The sequence below is a fragment of the Pituophis catenifer genome, unplaced genomic scaffold, assembly GCF_029215685.1.
Source record: "Pituophis catenifer annectens isolate HBS135680 unplaced genomic scaffold, rPitCat1.0.hap2 SCAF_3, whole genome shotgun sequence".
Taxonomy (NCBI): Eukaryota; Metazoa; Chordata; class Lepidosauria; order Squamata; family Colubridae; genus Pituophis; species Pituophis catenifer.
The window spans coordinates 93,386,129-93,404,520 of NW_027256883.1; the positions used below are offsets into that span (position 1 = coordinate 93,386,129).

Here is an 18,392-nt window from a genome sequence, read left to right on the forward strand (position 1 = left end):
AACATTTACAATTTCTATCTTCCCCATGTCAAGTCAGAATGAAGGCGACATTAGGATCATCCCACAACAGCTTTCAGAAAACTCAAGTAAGTTGCCAGCAGATTTCATCACTGCCATTCTACAAAATCTCTTCGTGCATCCATATATGAGATCATTCAGGAAATAACTGTCCCAAGAGTTGTGCTCATTCAAGGACACCAAGAAGTATATGAATATGAGTAAAAATATGCTAAATGGGGAGACAGAAATATCAGTCCCAGATATGCTTGATTCTTTTCAAATATTTCCATGATGTAGAAAGCAGTAATATTTCAAGGTAATGCCGAAGAGAAACAAATCCATCAGTGAGTTGAGGAACAAATGTTGATTGTAAAGTCTCTCCTAAAATTAGATTCTGACTCATCAGGATTTATAGGCAGTTTGTATTTTAAGATTATCCTATTATTAATAGAACTCTTATCTATAAAATGAATCATGTATTTTATTATGGTGCAACATTCCTAGATTTTGCACATTGACCACTCATATATTAACACAGAGATACACCCAAATGTGCATCCTTGGTCTTGTTGCAACCATGACTATGCTTCTCTTCAGTTTTCTGCTGAGCCTCTGGGATAGTGAATGGGCTAAATATATTAATGGAATCACATGTATAGCATAGCTTTCATGTACTCATGCTTGTGTTGCAAAAGGTATGTAATCTTGAAGAAGCACCACCTTTGAAATCATAATGCTGTTTTTGTTGGATCTGCTAGGTTTGAAGATTCATCATCTGCCCTTATCTGCCTAGCTGTTCCTTAGAACTGTCAAATTTATTTGGAAGAACCTGACACCTTCTGGTGGACAAGATGGTGATGGCCTCATCAGCACAGTACAACTAACTCTTCGAGAGGTGTTGCTTCATTATTCAGATCCAGCTCCTCCTATTTGACACAGAAACAAGAGGCCTGCTTCCCAGGCCTCTCCAGCACTTATTCCTAGATTGGCACTTTGTTCAGGGATGCTGGATGCTGCTACAGTCAGTTTTCTGTATCTCTTGTGTCATCTGAGGGTCACTTGGATTTTTATAGTCCAAATACAGTAACTGCAAAACATTAGTTACCCTCACTCTTATCCTGTCCTGAACCTTAACCCTAAAGGAGTAAATAATTAAATATGTGGGGAGTAATTACATAAGCCAAAATCAAATTTAATAGCATCTAAAAGTCTGCCCCTTGTCTTATCCCAGCCTCATTTGTAACTTGGATTTTTCCTCTCAACATGTGATTCAAAACTTCCTTTGAAAAATAATGGCCTAAAAAGAGGTTGTGTAAGCTCTTAATTATCCTAACTTACTGTGCTATCTGAAATAAGTTGCTTTAGCGTGATACTGCTTTGAGTTACTTAGGAGAGGTTTAAACTTTCCTCTTCCCAGCTATAATCCCTTTATTTAAAAAAAGCACCTCTGCTTACAAAGAAAAAGGTGTGCTTTTTGGCACCAATGTGAGCCATTTGAACAATAAAAGTAACATTTACTTTAGCCCTTACTGATCCTATTTCTTCTTTCAATTTTGCACCCCACCTTTTTTTTCAGAAGATAGCTAACAATAAAAAAATGAAAACATAAACAATATCTGTTTATATCAAACAGTTAACAATGCTATAATTAATTCTAACTAAAAAGATCTGGCAAATGGAATGGGGAAGCATCCTATTACAATAGATTCAGGTACTGAAAGGTTAAGGGAAAATGAGCTGATCTGATGTCAGCCCAGTAAGGCAGACCAGACTAAGAAACCAATGCTGTATAGGTCAGAACTATTTATATTGTAACACAGGGGTGTCAAATTCAGGGCCCACGGGCTGGATGCGTCATGCGCTGGCCACACCCAACTCCGTTTTAGCGAAGGAGGAAAAAATCATAATATGTCACATGACGACAATGTGACGCTGCAAGTTTGACACCCCTGTTGTAACAGCTACAGTAACAGAATCTTGCAAGGGGGTCTGAATGTGTCCCCCCCCACCCCCACCCCCACCCCCTTTCTATGTCTCTGAATTCAGAAGGGATTTATCTAAGATGTTTTTTCACATTATTTGCTTGGCCAAGGCTCAATCCTCCTTTATTTGTCCATAGTCATAGTAGTGGCTCTTTCTCTTCCTCCTGTCCTTCAAGGCCATTCTCTACATCCTCTAAACCTGTCAATTGAGGTTGTGGGTAGAAACAATTAAAGTCCAGGAAAATCACATGCTAAAGAGCCAATCAGCAACTTCTTTATATGTTCTAATGGAATATTATGACAAGTAATATTAAAAACACAGAATTCTTCATGTATCAGTAGGGTCAAAGTCCCTTACAGCTAATCCGTCAGGATCACAGTGGTCATTTTCATACCAAATTTGGATCTAAAGATCAGGGCCTCTGGGACTGTAGTACCATCAAATGCTAAATATGGAATGTTGGGTTTAGGCCAATATTTATTATACTATTTCAGATTTAAATATGGCTTTTTAAGCAAAGCTCTTACTACTGACTCGTTTAGGAATTCAGAAAACTCTTCCTGACAAAGAGAGTATAAAGTAATCTCAAAAATCACTGGAAGGATAAAGTCCTTACACCCCCTGATCTACAAGATCAAGATACCTTCTCACTCAACAGAAAAACTCAAACAGGGGAGATGGACATGAGGTCTATGTTAATTTCACATGATTTTTAATCCATGAAGAATTATGAAAACTTTTCACAATATTAGTAGAACATCAATTGGGATAATTAAAGACATAGTCACATATCCAATAGCTCTGAAAAACTCCATTCAATGAATTTCTGTAGCCACATAGAAGAAAAACATGATTTGTTTTCTTCCCTGACTACCAGATGTGTAACATCTGATTCTCTATAATGGCTCCAAAGGATGTCTCATGCACTTTTGGTTTTTGATCAGATTTCCTTTTGCACTTTTCTTATATCTTCTGGTACTGCCATCCAACTGCATGATCTGATCCATTTCACATGGGAAACTTTTTTTCAATATTTTATCATGAGAACAATCTTTTGTTGTATGTCTGAAATTGTCTTTCTCCACATTGCTGCATGGAGCACCAGGATCAGAGCTGAGAAAGAACTCTCTGGGAGATTCTGCCAATTAAGGCAGATCAGCCATTGTAAATACTGTTCCCACTTCATGTACTGAACTACACTTCTCGTTCTGCATGTACCTGGAGATGATGGGAATTGTAATCTAACAAAGCTGCAGTAAACTCACATTCAGAAAGCTGTAGTCGATAACAATTATTTATCCTCAGACTGATTCAGTACTAAGGCAACTTCCTAAATTTCTGTCTCCCCTTAAGGCAGAACTGTGCTGGTATTCATACAGTCAGTTTTGCAGTACGGTACTTAGGAATCTTGTTTGGACCCTGGATGTAATTTCACACATCTCAAAAGTAAACTAGGGTTTGCTCTTTGTAACGGCATCATCTCAAATGCTAAGTTAATAATTCTGGATTTATAAAATTCTTTGTGAGCATTACATTGTAAACCTGTTAAAAATTCAATAGAAACGAAATGGCCCTGTCAGTTTTGGCTGAATGAGGATTTCACACTATTATAGGAATCAGATCTGAATCCTTAAAAAGCGTAGCTGCCTTTAAAATGAAGACATTCCCATGACCCAATTTCTATTTAAGGGTTTCATTTCTATTTAAAGATCATAAATATGAGAGGTTAATATTACGAAGGGCTGTACAACGTTTTTCCATCTAGATGTGGCATCTTATGTCCAATTTTAAAAAATACCACTCTAAAACTGGAAGGCCCTATTTGGTTTGTTTGAAAGTTCAGTGATGTTTTATAAGGGGGGAAGGGAGGGAGCCAGTGTACATTCCACATGAAGGAAAAGAACTAGGTTAAAAATAAGAAAACTGAGAGAGGGTATAAAAGGGATGTTTTTTATCCCCATAGGTTAAACCAAACTGAACAACAAGGGCTGCAGCTGACAATGAAACTCTCTCAGGAAACTTAAGTCTCCGGTGACAAATAAGACTCTCAACCAAGACAGGATGCATATGACCCAGCCACTGAGCCAAAGGGATATGGGAGGCAAACAAGCTGTGCTCTATTGTCTTAGCATATGCTTTACAGACATTTATAGAATTTGAGCCCACAATGAAATCACTCAGTTCGTTGTTCCTTCATGCAGCAAAGATGGGGATTCCCCCACAGGTATTTTGGCAGCTGCTGCTTTTGGGACTGACAGTTCAGCCCAGTGAAGAGGCAGAAGCTTTGTGTTCTGGGACCACTTGCTACACACTGAATTTTGGACGGTTTGGTTGGATGGAAGCTCAGCAAAAGTGCAAGGACAATGGGGGTAACCTGATGACTCTGAAAAGCCAAGAGGAGGCTTTGCTTGTCCCACAGCTGCTCACGAAGATACCCAAAGGGGAAGCTGGCACAGTTTCAGAGGTAAGATTGTGGATTGGGCTTCACCGAAAGAAAGGCAAATGCTACGAGAAACATCGGCCATTGAGGGGCTTCCGCTGGGTGACAGGAGGTGAGGACACCCAATACTCTAATTGGGGACAGGAGCCCCGGGAAACATGCTTGTCAAATATGTGTGTGACCCTTCAGGGGACTCCCTTCTCATCTCAGGAACTGTCCTGGGTAGACAGCCTCTGCGGCAATGCAAATGCTGGGTTGTCAGGCTTCTTGTGCAAGTTCAGTTTCCAGGGAATGTGTCGTCCACTTATACTGGCAGGGCCAGGTGTGGTCAGCTACAGCACCCCTTTTGGTGTAGCCACTGATTTCCTTGTCACTGTACCCTTTGGCTCCACGGCTGAAGTAGCATGTGAGCCCCAAGGAGAGGAGATACCTAACATCTTCCTTGTGTGCAAGCCACAGCCAAACAGCAATGTCTCTGAATGGAGCAGCCCAGGTCCATTTTGTGCTTCACTCACTTACGGTTGCAGCTACAACAATGGGGGTTGTGAACATGAGTGTCTGAATCAAGGCAAGGGTTTGTTTCAATGTGCATGCCACTCAGGATACCAACTTGGAAGGGATCATCTTTCCTGTGTTCCCGTGGACTACTGCAGCTCCAATCCATGTCAAGGACAGTGTAAACCATACCCTGGGGGCTTCCAATGCCTCTGTGCTTCTGGTTATATTTTGGCTGATGATGAGCGGAGCTGCATAGATGTGAATGAGTGTGGTGCGCCTCAAAGTCCTTGTGAACAAATATGTGTGAATACCAAGGGGTCCTTCACATGTCATTGCAACCTAGGCTATATGCCTGCCGAGTCTGACCACCAGGCATGCCAGGACATTGACGAGTGTGCGAGGAACACACCATGTGACCAGATTTGTGTAAATACTCATGGCTCCTTCCACTGCTCTTGCCAGCCAGGATATCAACTGGAAGGTATTAATAGCTCTTCTTGTCTTGATATTGATGAGTGTCAGGAAGAACTTTGTGAACATATGTGCATCAATCAAGTTGGCAGCTACCTGTGCTCTTGTAGGGATGGCTGGATTTTGGCACCCAATGGGATCTCTTGTCTCTTGGATCCGACAAGCAGCACCTCTTTACTATCCACTCAGGGAGGAGAATGGATTCCAACAGATATTCATCCTGCTTCAGAGTTACCAGCTTTGCTGACTGATCCTTCACCTCAAGCTGAGCTAGGAGTCTTTGCATCCCAGGATTCCACCCTTCAGCCAGCTGTGGTCAGCAGTGCACTGGAGGACAAACCCCATATCAGAGATGAGAGGATAGATAAGAACAGTCATGGCTCCAAGCAATTTTTGTATCTTATCTTGGGTGGTGTGGGTGTTTTATTCCTGGTCTCTTTTGCCCTAGCTTGGGTCATCTACAGGAAAATAAAAGCCAAGGAAGTCAAGAAAAATTCTAAGAATGTCACCGATAATTATTCTTGGGCACCAGACCAAGGAGAGAGCAGGGCAGCAGGAAGCAAGGAGGGCTTGTAGTCAATCATGTGGTTTTGGTGTGAGAAGGAAGGAAAGGAAAGGTATACATTGAAATGTTTAATAAGTGTACACTGATAACTTTTTCATGTAATATTTTGCAAAAGGACTGCTACAATTGCACCATCAAAACCCCAAGGGTGAAACTAGAAATAAAACCTTTAAGAGTAACTCTATCAAGATTTGTATCTCTGACAACAGTGATATGTTTGACTTTGCATCCACTTTACATACATGCTGGATGGTCAGTTGATTGTTAGATCAGCTTTCCCTTCTTGCCTAGGAAGCAAGAGGTAAATTTTTCTAAGCAACACATCTATTTTTATGTCCACCCAGTTTTTATCTTACTACTCTAATGCCAACTTCGTATCAATCCTTAAAAAAAAAAAATGACCAGAAGGAAAGAAGCATATTTCTTAAATTAATTCCAATAGTGCTGTGATAGCAGCACAGTCAAATCATCTTTCAAATTACTTTTGTTAGTTGTGAAATCTTATATTCATTTTCACCCTTGGGTTTAAACTAATTGTGGTCCATAGAAATCAGTTTGCATGGAATCAGAGGAACTGAATTCACAGAACTGTAATTTAACTTGTCTTGAATTGGCTGTACTTGGTTCAGTAAAAAGGTACTGCATGCCCGCTTAGGCTTCAGATTCTGCTGTTTTGCTGCTCACCCAAAGCTAAATGTTATCACATTGTTTGGGGATGACTCAGTCTCACTGAAACAGAAACAGCTGCAGTGACCAACCAAAGCTTCATCTATGCTTTCCATATCAGTTTATGGGGAGAAGGAGAAAAATATAGAGGCCGTTTATGATCCAACATATTTAATGACTGGATGCTTGAGGAAAACAGTTCTGGGGAATGTAGCAAAAATTTGAAACCATTTCAAAGTTAACTGTATTAAAGCTGAACATTGTTCAATAAAATGTGCTTTATACCTCATTCTGACAATATTTTGGAAAGTTGGTAAATAGCAAATGTTACAGACTGTCTCCATCATGTACACCCAGTTCTGAAATTTCTCTTTCAGGGCTAGTTCTTTAAAAATAACTTGGTCAGTCTATGTGATCAACCCTAGGGATAACTACTCCAAAATGTAAGAGGATTTCATTTTTTATATTCAATTTGATTTCAGTATGCAGAATATATAGAACGAAAATGCAGTGTTGTGGTAGGGATAAGGTTTTGTTCCCTCCATTTAAAGAAGCTCCACTTTCAGCTTATGTTTCTTTTTTCTTGAGACTTATGATCTCTAAAATATTAAAAGCTGGCTGGCTAATTTGAGGCCAGTCAATCTTTCTCAGTCCACAACAGCAGGCTCAGATGACAAGCTAGAAATGTGAAATATATATTCTTTCTGGCATTTTCCCATAAGTGCAGTGTCCATTGAGAATGTTGGTTTAGTAGCTTATCCAAATTACATTTTCTGCAGGGTTTTAAAGATTGTATTTAGGTGATAGTGATCTTGAATTCCATAAATCAGCCTTAGAACATAAATTCACAAATAATAGATGAGATGAGGAAAACAAATTGTGAATATCTCCATAACTCCCTCCCCCTGCAAAAAGTATTTACAGAAGCATTTGATATTAGAATAATTTTTAGGAGTGGCAATTTTAATACCTGATTTGCAGTTGTTGGCCAAGATTTCCCTCTAAAAATCTCCTCTGTTTCTTCTATTGAAATATTTCTATAACTAATTGAAAATCTAAGATACATGTTATTTAAGCAAACAATCTGTAGTTTTTGCTATTAAATCTACGTCACTCTCCATTTTGATAACGTTATTCAAGACTGGATTTGAAATAAAAATAACTCTATTAGAAATGCCACTGGGTTCTATTAATAATTTCATTAAGACTAAATAAAATGGCTTAGTCTGGACTAAACCATGCATGTAAGATATTGAGTCCTACATTACCAGAAATTAACTTAACATAATGAGTTTGCAGAGGAAAACTTTGCTCCTGAAGTTATTGTCTCTGCTGAATCTATTGTTAAATCAAGAAAGCCATAGGAAAATTCAGAAGTCTGACTGCCTAGATATTTTAAATGGATTTTCTTATCTTCTTTTTGTACAGTTGCTGAAAAGAGAGGAAGACAAAAGGGTAATACTTGAAGCGCATAATACAACTAATAACAAATTCAGATGCCCTCATATATGCAATTATGATACAAATGAAGGACACATATCTATGCTCAACCTAGATTTTTTGGGAACATACTGATTTATAATGATATTTTCATAACAAAAGAATAAAATCCACCACTCATTGGCCAATCGTGAAATATTCTTTTTCCATTGTGGAAAAACTGAATATATACTGTGTTTCCCCAAAAATAAGACCCTGTCTTATATTTTTTTGAACCTTGAAATAAGTGCTTGGCCTTATTGCCATGCACTCAAAAGCCCGATTGGCCTTATTATCAGGGGATGTCTTATTTTGGGAGAAACAGGGCAGGTCTCCTCTAGATTGTACAAGATATAACTAAAATATTAATATCCTATGTAGAAATTTAGAGACACTGAGATCTGAGTCATGTAGTCCTTTCTTTTTAAAAAGAGGGATTATATGTATGCAGTCTTGGAAAGCATATGAACTGGAATACTGAGTCAGTGTTCTATTATAAAATATGTAACGTAGATGTCCCTCCAGATTAATTTCCATTAAAAAATGTAGGCTAAAGGTCAGCAAGTTGCATCTATTTAGAAATTGCTGGACTTCAACTCCCATAAGTGCCTAGCTATCATGGCCTCAATGGTCAGAGATGGCATGATTTTGAGGCAACAAAATGTGGAACACTACAGACTGTCCACCCAGCTATAGACCTATAGGAAACAGGAGAACACCAGGAAAGGAATAGCAGCAATTAACCAACCTATGCTGACCTCATAACCTAAGCGGGATCAACTCTGATAACTTCTTGGATGAATGGGGTATGGGTGTGAAGGGACTCATAATTTGTAAAACAAATGCTAAAAAAATTAAAACAGCCACATACCCAGCACAAAGCAATGGCAACCCAGTTAAGGCATGAATGCAGTCATCAGAACTAAAAAAATGAATGCTACATATACCATCCCTATCTTGCCTTATATATTGCTTGTGTTTGTCTGTCTATCTGCCTGCCTAGTTTTATCTGGTATGGGAAATTCCATAGAAATGAAATCTTAAAATGGTATGATTAAATGTTTTTTTCTTTCTTTTCCTCTCCTTTTTACTTGTGGCTACTACAACGTGGTTTCAGAATAAAAAAAATAAAATATCCCTTCTTTGAAGACTCTGTAACTCTCGTGCTTATTTCTCTTACCCACTCAGCTTTGAACTAGAGCCAAAGATTCCTGGGAAGAGCTAAATTCAGAAGGATCCACACCCTTGTCTTTAGTAAATGGTCATATTCAGGTACATGAAAACTAAAAAGAGAGAAAACCTCAAAGATTCTCTGCTTTTTTGTTTGTTTGCTTTCTTTTTTTAAAAAAATCTCAGCTTTAATACTTCAGAAACACAAGTAGTCCTCAACTTACATACCACTTGCTTAGTGACCATTTAAAGTTATAATGGCACTGAAAAAAATGACTTATGGCCATTTTTCACACTTACAACTATACCCATAGTTACATGATCAAAATTTGGATGCTTACAACTGACTCATATTTATGAGGATTGCAGTGTCCTGGGATCACGTGATCCCCTTTTGTGATCTTCTGACAAGCAAAGTCAATGAGGAAGCCAGATTCACTTAACAATAGTGCTACTAACTTAAAAATTGCAGTGATTCACTTAGCTGTGGCAAGAAAGGTCATAAAATGCGACAAAACTAACTTAACAACTGTCTCGCTTAGTCTCAACAGAAATGTTGAGCTCAATTGTGGTCATAAGTCAAAGGCTACAAGTAACTCAAGGTGAGAAACATATAATACTTCTTCCTCCTCCTATTTCCCCCCCCCCACAACAAATGGATACAAAGTTACAAACAAAAATAAAATGATGGTTGAATCCACAGTACTGGTCATTTCTTTCTTCCAATGAGACTGATGTCTGTCTGTCAGTACTAATTGGTCTAAACCTAAAGAGTCTTTTCCCACCAACAATTTACTTAAGCTAATTCTTCAACCTGCAGTATTTCAAGCGGGCCCTCAACGGAAATGCATCAGACTCTAGGTGGAGACATCCCTTGGCAACAAAGCAGATCTCATAAATTTAAACTGCACTGTTTCTAATGCATATGTATCCTTATAAGCCCAACACCGTGCACTATACTTAGCACTTTGGATTTTGAAAGTTTACCTGTTATAGGAAGATAGCTGTTTCCCCCACAGGCTATATATCTAATTACTGCATTCCAAGCTATTCGGGCATGCAGGGTGAGGCTTGAAGAATAGTTTCTGGGAAAAGATTGTCAGTTTTCCAAATGTGGGGGTGGTTAGTGTGTCACCTTGGTTTTCATGGGGGTTGATTTCCAGCATTTTGGATTGATAATGCAATGCAAGTGTTGCAGAGCCACTTGAGGTACAGACAAAATAGCAACACTGTCAGCATATAGAAAAATGGAAATTGGTTTACTAAACAGAAGAGGGAATGAAATTCAGTTCTAGTAAGGGCCTGAACAATATCATTGCTGAAAAAATTTTTTTTAAAGAAAAATATTCATTTAATTCAGAGATCTGAGGATTCAGCGTCTTAGTCAGCATTATTGGCTCTCTGTCAGCATAAGTGGATTTCTTACTATGCTATCTCTGCCCCAAGGGCCCAAGAGATTTTCTGCAAGACCTCCAAATCTAGGTAAGGCTGCACCAGTTTGCCTAAGCTTAGAACAAGCATTGCTGAAGTTTTTCCTTCCTAGGTAACCTATAGTAAACTCCCACAATGCTATCACATATTTTTTCACTCCTGTTAATCTTATCCAGATACTTTCAACAGTACTTCAACATTCAGGGACATGGATTTCTTCACAGACATATAGCTTCTTTACACAATCTTTTTGCTAAGATTGTTTCTTTAAACCAAGTCATATCAGCACACTTGAGTTGCTCCCTCCCCCCCCCTTATCTTCTTCAGGCTTTTCATTGGCCAGATCAAGGTGAGCAGCCCTTTAGTGGTGACAGACTATACTTAATATATTGTAGAAGGATGGGAGCAGGCCTATAAAAGAGGATAAAGTCACAGTACACATGCGTTCTGAGGGGCGATAGAAATATAGCACAGCAACATCATATTATCAACATCTGGTCAACATTCACATTTGCAAGGAAGCAGCTTCTGCTCAAACTATGAAATTTTGCCCTGCACAGTCATTACTTAAAGAATTCAACAGTAGTGAACCTTCCGGTATGTTATCTTTTCCCATATGTATCTATAATCCTTTGATTGATTGTTGCAAATTTCCCTGCCAAATGAAGTGATATAGCTATATTCTAGAACAAGCTCTCTCTTTTTTTGCAATTTTCTGAACTTTTAGCCTTTTAACATTTTTAACTAACTTTAGTGACTCCATTTAAAATATCACATTCTCAATTGTTTCATATTTGTTACTGTAATATTGTATTTTACTATTAGATTGGTAAGTCACCCATACAATATTCAGTAAAATATCTTTTACACAGGTGAAGTCCTTCTTATTCTGAACTTTAACTAACCTTCAACTGTGTGTACGTTGCTCTTTACATTTTCTTTTGGTGATTTTATTTGTTGTTCTTTTGTTGTATTTGCAGCTGTTAGTCACCTTGAAGCTTCAGCAATAAAGATATACTTTCTAAAACTAATGAAACAGATAACATTATAAACAATCCAATAGTAAAGTACATGCCTTGTCTACAGCAAGTCCAGAGTTCAATTCCTGGGATCTTCAAATAGGTTTTCCAAGTATCAGGATTGATAAAAACATTCCTACTCAAAATCTTGATGAGTGGTGGTATAGTCGCAGACATTGTTAGGCAATCTTGATGAGTGGTGGTAGTCGCAGACATTGTTAGGCAAGTCTAACCATCACCATCTGATATGCACCAGATGTGTTTTAACTGCAATCTCATCAGACTGAGCCAGTCAATATGCTAGCAGGCTGACAATAATGGGTTTTAATCCATTACATCTGGAGTGAATGGGCTGAAAGATCTGGGCTGAAATATTGAGGTTGATTCAACATAATCCAATTTCATATGATTTACAATTTCCTTCAGCTGCACAGCTATGCATTGACTGCACATTGTGAAATACAGAGCAGGAAAAAATACTAATTGCTTCCAATCCAGAAATCAGAAATTTGGATTTGTCTCACAAAATTACAGTTCCTCAGATGGCATTGGCCAGCAATGTCATCTGTATGATTAGTAACCTAGAATTGTACATGCAGCTGTTCTTCAATATTTGGCATTCACTTTTAATATTTTCAACAATGGATTGAGATTTTTCTTTTAGAATGGCCAAAAAAAAAAAAAAAATCCTTAAGAAATGTCTAATATATCCCAGTAAATCCTCTTCTGGTTTAGGTTTCTGCTCAAGGATCAGGAAATAAAGTATAAAACCTCTAGCTATGTATTGAATTATTGTTCTGGCAATTTATTATATATCTTTTTCAGCTGAATTAATTATGTGTATGTCTTACAGAAAATTATAACAGAAACAGAGTACTGTAAAATTTGAAGGCTGGAGTCAGCAGCTGGAAATCAGCTGCTCACTGCTAATATCTGCTCTATGTAGTTTCAGAACATGAATTTAGACATACTTAATTTCCATATAATGCCCCTATAAATTAAGAAAAATTAAAATATATTTTTCCCTGGAAGAACACTAATGAAAAAGTTTCTGGGAGATCCCATGTACTGACATCAAAGAACCATATATTTTGCAATCATCAAATCTATATTTCTCACTGAGTCTATGGATACAAATGTATGAAGTATTTCTAGACCAAATTCTGGTGAATTCCATACAAACAAGCAAGATCAAGAACATCAATTTTTTTTAATTTAATGAGTGAAACACAATACAAATCATCCTCAATTTACAATCATTGGTTTAGTGACCATTTGAAGTTACAAAGGCACTGAAAAAAGTGACTTATGACCGTTTTTCATACTTACGACAACTGCAGCATCCCTGCAGTTACATGATCAAAATTCAGATGCTTGGCAACTGGTTCATATTTATGACAGTTGCAGTGTCCTGGGGTTCATGTGATCATATTTTGTGACTTTCTGACAAGCAAACTTAACAGGGAAGCCAGATTCACTTAACAACTTTGTTATCAACTTAATAACTGCAATGATTCTCTTAACAGCTGTGGCAAGAAAGATTGTAAAATGGGGGGAAACTCACATAATAACTATCTTGCTTAGCCATAGAAATGTTGGGCTCAGTTGTGGTCCTACATTGAGGACTACCTGAACCTATTATCATACTATTCTAATCTCATCCCAAGTGGGTTACAGTACCTCACCCACCTTAGTTGCTTTCCAAAAACTACGGTAAGCTCTCTTGGCTTTTGTATAGGAGATTTCCCCACGACACACCAGAGTGTAGACTGGGAAGCTGGAAAAGGAGGAGAAGGAAAGGGAAAATCGCTTCTATATTTTAATCAAGGAAACAATTTGGTTGGTTCTGGGAGTTGAGCTTTTTATGAGATTGTTACCAATAGGTGCAGTTAAATATATTTTTTTTCAGCCCCATCCTTCAAAATTTAACGCATTCAATCATTCCCATTACCTCCTTAGAAAAATATAGGTAGCCGAATATAATACATGTAGCTTAATACAATACATATTATTGCAAAAGGAAATTGCATCGTATTTGACAGTTTGGTCCCAAGTTCCTCTATGAAGAGATATAGAAATGAGAATATAGAAAGACAATAACAAGATGGTGAACCCTGTCCCCAATGTTTTACGTATTATATAGGAGTCTAGATAGATGTCTACAGCAAGAACAAAACATATTTTTTTAAAAAAATTGCAATTTCATATTTTTCATTTTAATCATCAAGATACCATTATGCACATACTAAAAAGGTATTTGCTTCTGCTATCCTGATACTAAAGACTATAGTTGTATGGGGTGATGTCTGAGCCAAGGGCAATGGAGGCAGATTTTTACTTATCTAAGATGGCTCCAACTGACTTACTCTTACCCTAGTTTCTGTATTCAAACAGTGTTATAGTACTTGTTTAAAAAAGAACTTTTGAATCTTGTTTACCTAAAATACTTTAGCAGGGAGCACAGAGGGGGGAGTATTGAATTCAGTGTTTGACAGATTTATCCTCAGAACATTCATATTGTCAAATTTAATCAGAACTGAAGAAGCTTCTTGAAAGAGAAGCGAAATGTCTTCAAGGAAAGACTAAGAAAGTCCAGTTGCCTTTTGAAAAAGCATCTTTGGGACAATCCTGACCTGGATGATTAAGAATCTCCATTGGCATTTGAGAGTATGAATATTCTGAGGATTCATATTGTTAACATATACTGGTCTGTGACTGTAATAAAGTCATAAAGATTTGATTTGATTTTGTCAGCAATATCAAACTGGGAACAGTTTGAAAATTTCAGGTAAAGCTTTCTGGAGGGAAATTCATGAGTTAATAGTGATATTAAAATTCTAGATTGTACTCTCAATCAAACTTTTAACAAGTTGTTGAAAACTGCAGGCAATTAAAAACATCTTTCAATTACAAACTGTACATGCATTAAAAAGATAAAGGTTTCCTCTGCCAGTTATGTCCAACTCTCGGGGGCAGAGCTCATCTATTCACACCTGAAGAGTTGTCCAAAGATGCTTTCATGGTCATGTGGCCAGCATGAATATACACCAAGGCGCACAGAACACTATTACCTTCTCTCCAAACTGGTATTTAACTACTTGCATTTACATGTTTTCAAACTGCTAGTTGGCAGGAGCTGGGGCAAGTAATAGAAGCTCACTCCATCATGTCGTACTTGATCTTGAACTCATGACCCTCCGATCAACAAGCCCAGCGTCTTAACTGCTCGGCCGTCAAGCCCCGTCACATGCATTAATGGCATCTAAAACTTCTGACTTACAATCAGCACTAAAATTATTTGGGTGATTTCAAATATTTTTATAAACAATTGAAGAGAATTACAAAGGCAAAAATAGTAATTGTTTATAAAAATATTTGGAATCACCCAAACAATTTTAGTGCTATTGTAATTCAGAAGTTTTAGATGCCACTCATGCATGTGATAGGGGGCATGATGGCCAAGCAGTTAAGATGCTGGGCCTGCTGACCGGAGGGTCACAAGTTCAAGTTCAAATTTTATTTTATTTTATTTTGATAAAATAATGGTTAGCTTGTTAATATATTATAAATATATTATATTATTATATTATAATATCATATAATAAATTATGTACCAAAATTTTGGAATTTATCAAAATGAAGAATAATACATTTACAGAGTATGGGGCTAATCCAGGCATACAACCTAGGATTGACATCATTGGTTCTCTACACACTTTCTCCATTGATATAATTAAAATACTGATCAATATCATTCCACTTATTCAAGATTTAATGTACTATTTAAAAACTTAATCGCTTTCTACTGTATTTTTTCCCCTACTTTATATCCCCCCCCATCTCTTTCTTCCTGTGTACTAAAAACTACTTTTAAAGAGGAAAAAACAGTAAGAAAATCGAAGTGATCCTTGCACGTCATTCCCAACATTTTGGAAAGATGTGGAAATTTTGGGAGAAGATACTTTTTTTTACCATTTGGTCTTCCACATCATCTCTCAGTGTCTCATTCTTAGCAGCTGAGTTAAACTGTTTTGCGAGATATTATAGCTACGTAGTTGATTAACTTAAAACCTGAGTTTTTTTAAAGGGAAGATAAGGAAGTTAATCTTTCCACCCTCAGCCTCTAACAATTAGTTTCATCATGCTTGAGAAGGGCCACCATGATCCTTACCTACCCTTCTCTTGGTGCAAACATTATTAACCTATCTAAATATTCTCATGACAGGAATTCCTCCTCATTGTCACTGATAACTTCATCATGGCCTGAGTGAAAATAGTAAGATTACATACTTAATAAAATAAACTTTAAAAGAGTGTAAACTTCTACAATCGATTTCTAATCTCCGAATTCCACTACATCATCTACATCTTATGTCATGACAGTGCATATCTTCTGCTATGCCAACAAGCACATGAATTTATGAGTATCTGGGTGAGCTTACTTTTAAGCCAGAGGTAGGCTTCACACAGGGGTGAAATGCTACCGGTTCGCTCCAATTCAGGCGATCACCTGTGCCGCGTGGTTTAGCTTTGCTAGAAAGCAGGAAATCCAGGTCGGATCATAGCTTTTTTTAACTACCGGTTAGACTGAACCGGTAGCTTTTTAAACACAGAGGGCATTTGGTGCACACTGCACATACGCACACATGCGTTTGGTATGCACTGCGCACAGTGTGCATTTGGTGCGCATGCGCGGCCAGCGAACCAGTAGCAAACCAGTTCAGATTTCACCACTGGCTTCACATAATTTAACAACTGGTTCGGCTAGTGCTGAACCTAAAATGTGAGCGTATGTGCGCCTTCCGCACAACTTTAAACACACACCTTCATGGAAAGCTGCAGTGAGTGGAACGGGTGAGGCGTAGAAATCAGCTGGGCTGCGTGGGCGGGCCAGCGAGCCAGAGAGTAAGATATATAGGACGGGATAGCATTGGGGCGTGTGGGTAGGCCCAGCCGGTGGTCGGAGCTACCGGTACGGGCAAACCGGTCCGAACCGGCAGCAGCCCACCTTTGTTTTAAGCCCTTTATTTCCACCCAACCTTCTTCTGGCAGGTCCCCTCTCTCTCATTTCAGAAGGTAATGGTAGGATTAGGGTTATGGTTAGAAACTAGGAGCAAAAAATTCTCTCTGAGAGACTTCCAAGGATTGTTTAGTTGTTCTTTAAATATGACTTCCTTCTACTCAACCTAAGGAAAACAAAAAAACTTAAAAATACGAAACCTATCAAAACATTTGTCAATACTGAAACAAAAGGAACAACTGTGTAGTCTTGCAAGTGGTTTTAATGGAGACATTCCTAATGGAAGAAGCCAAATCTCTTGCTACAAAATATTCATTGAAAAAAGGAAATAGGGGGAAAAAACAGGTAGGCAAACAATCATACACAAACATAATTCCAAACAAAATCAATAAGCCTAGCTAAACTAGACATTTCTTATGTGCTTGAATAAGTAATTTCAAACTACGATGCCAGGTTTCATGCAACACTGTAAGGCTAAAAAGCCAGATAAATCATGAAACTTAGCAAAAGTGACTTGCAAAAGGATATTCAGTAGTTTATATTATCAAATTGGAATCTTTCCACTAGAAGCCCAACACAATATCTTATCACACATTATCTCTTGGAGCTTATCTTTTTCTTCTGAAAGTAGCTTCCTTACCAGCTTGAACTGGAAATACTGAAAGATATTGGAGGCATTGGATCCATTTCATTTTAGAGCAATGTCTCAAAACAGAAAGTTATTGTTCTGATCTGATGGCAGTTCCTTAATTTGTTGTTGGCTGCTAATTATCTACTTTAGCAGAAGCGTTAAACTTTTCTTGCAATGGTTACAGCTGTTCTATTACTCCAATTATCTCATCCTTGAGGGGTTTTCCAATCTTTGAAATTCATCTGCAACATCATCCCCTTTCTTGCCAAACGTATTTAGTGACGCAGGAATTCTCATCAGTAACTATCACCTCAGTCATGGGAAAAGCACTATTTAATCATTGAATAAATCATGTTTTGAAAAATAAGAGCACACTCCCCTGTTATTGCATAAAAGGGGACAGAGGGCAAATGTGATAGATTTTGAATTCTTTCTCTGCTGCTTCTGCAAAAGGCCTGACAATCAAAGGCATGTTTCTACTTCAGAAGGGCTTGCAAATGCATGCAGTCTAATTCTACAGTCAATAGTTGCTGTATTATGTCCGCCAAGGCCACCCATGAATTCAGCTGAATTCCCTTAAATGCAATTTCATCATTCATACCATCTCCTAACATGTATCCACTCTATGTTCAGAAATGAAATTTATTTTTCTATCTTTTTATGTACTTATACCGAACACTAGTAGGTATTGTACCAGTACAACCACAAGAAACACATATTCCATTGAAAAACATGACTTGCTTCTAAGAAACTTATTACATGCAATGCTAATTGCATTCTTTGAAATCATGTTCTTTTCTACCGAGAAGGGTGGGAGGAGGCATATTAATAGAGGAGTTTCTATTATAGGTAGTCCTCATTTAGTGACCACACAATTGGGATTGCCAATCCAGTCACTAAGTGAAGTGGTTGCTATGTGAAACTATTGACTATGCATCAGATCTTATTTTGCTTTGCTTGGCAGACATATGAAGATCGTAAATGTCAGCATTAGTCACAAGCTTACATTTTCATCACTG

General features: G+C 37.8%; 1 protein-coding gene across 1 annotated transcript; it reads left to right on the forward strand.

Annotated features, from left to right (window-relative positions):
* Positions 1-4,150: 4,150 nt before the first annotated feature.
* On the forward strand, positions 4,151-6,281 carry CD93 (CD93 molecule). The gene has a single exon (XM_070939126.1). It carries the CDS (start codon positions 4,151-4,153, stop codon positions 5,966-5,968), a length of 1,818 nt encoding a protein of 605 aa, XP_070795227.1. The 3' UTR covers positions 5,969-6,281.
* The last annotated feature ends 12,111 nt before the right edge of the window (positions 6,282-18,392 follow it).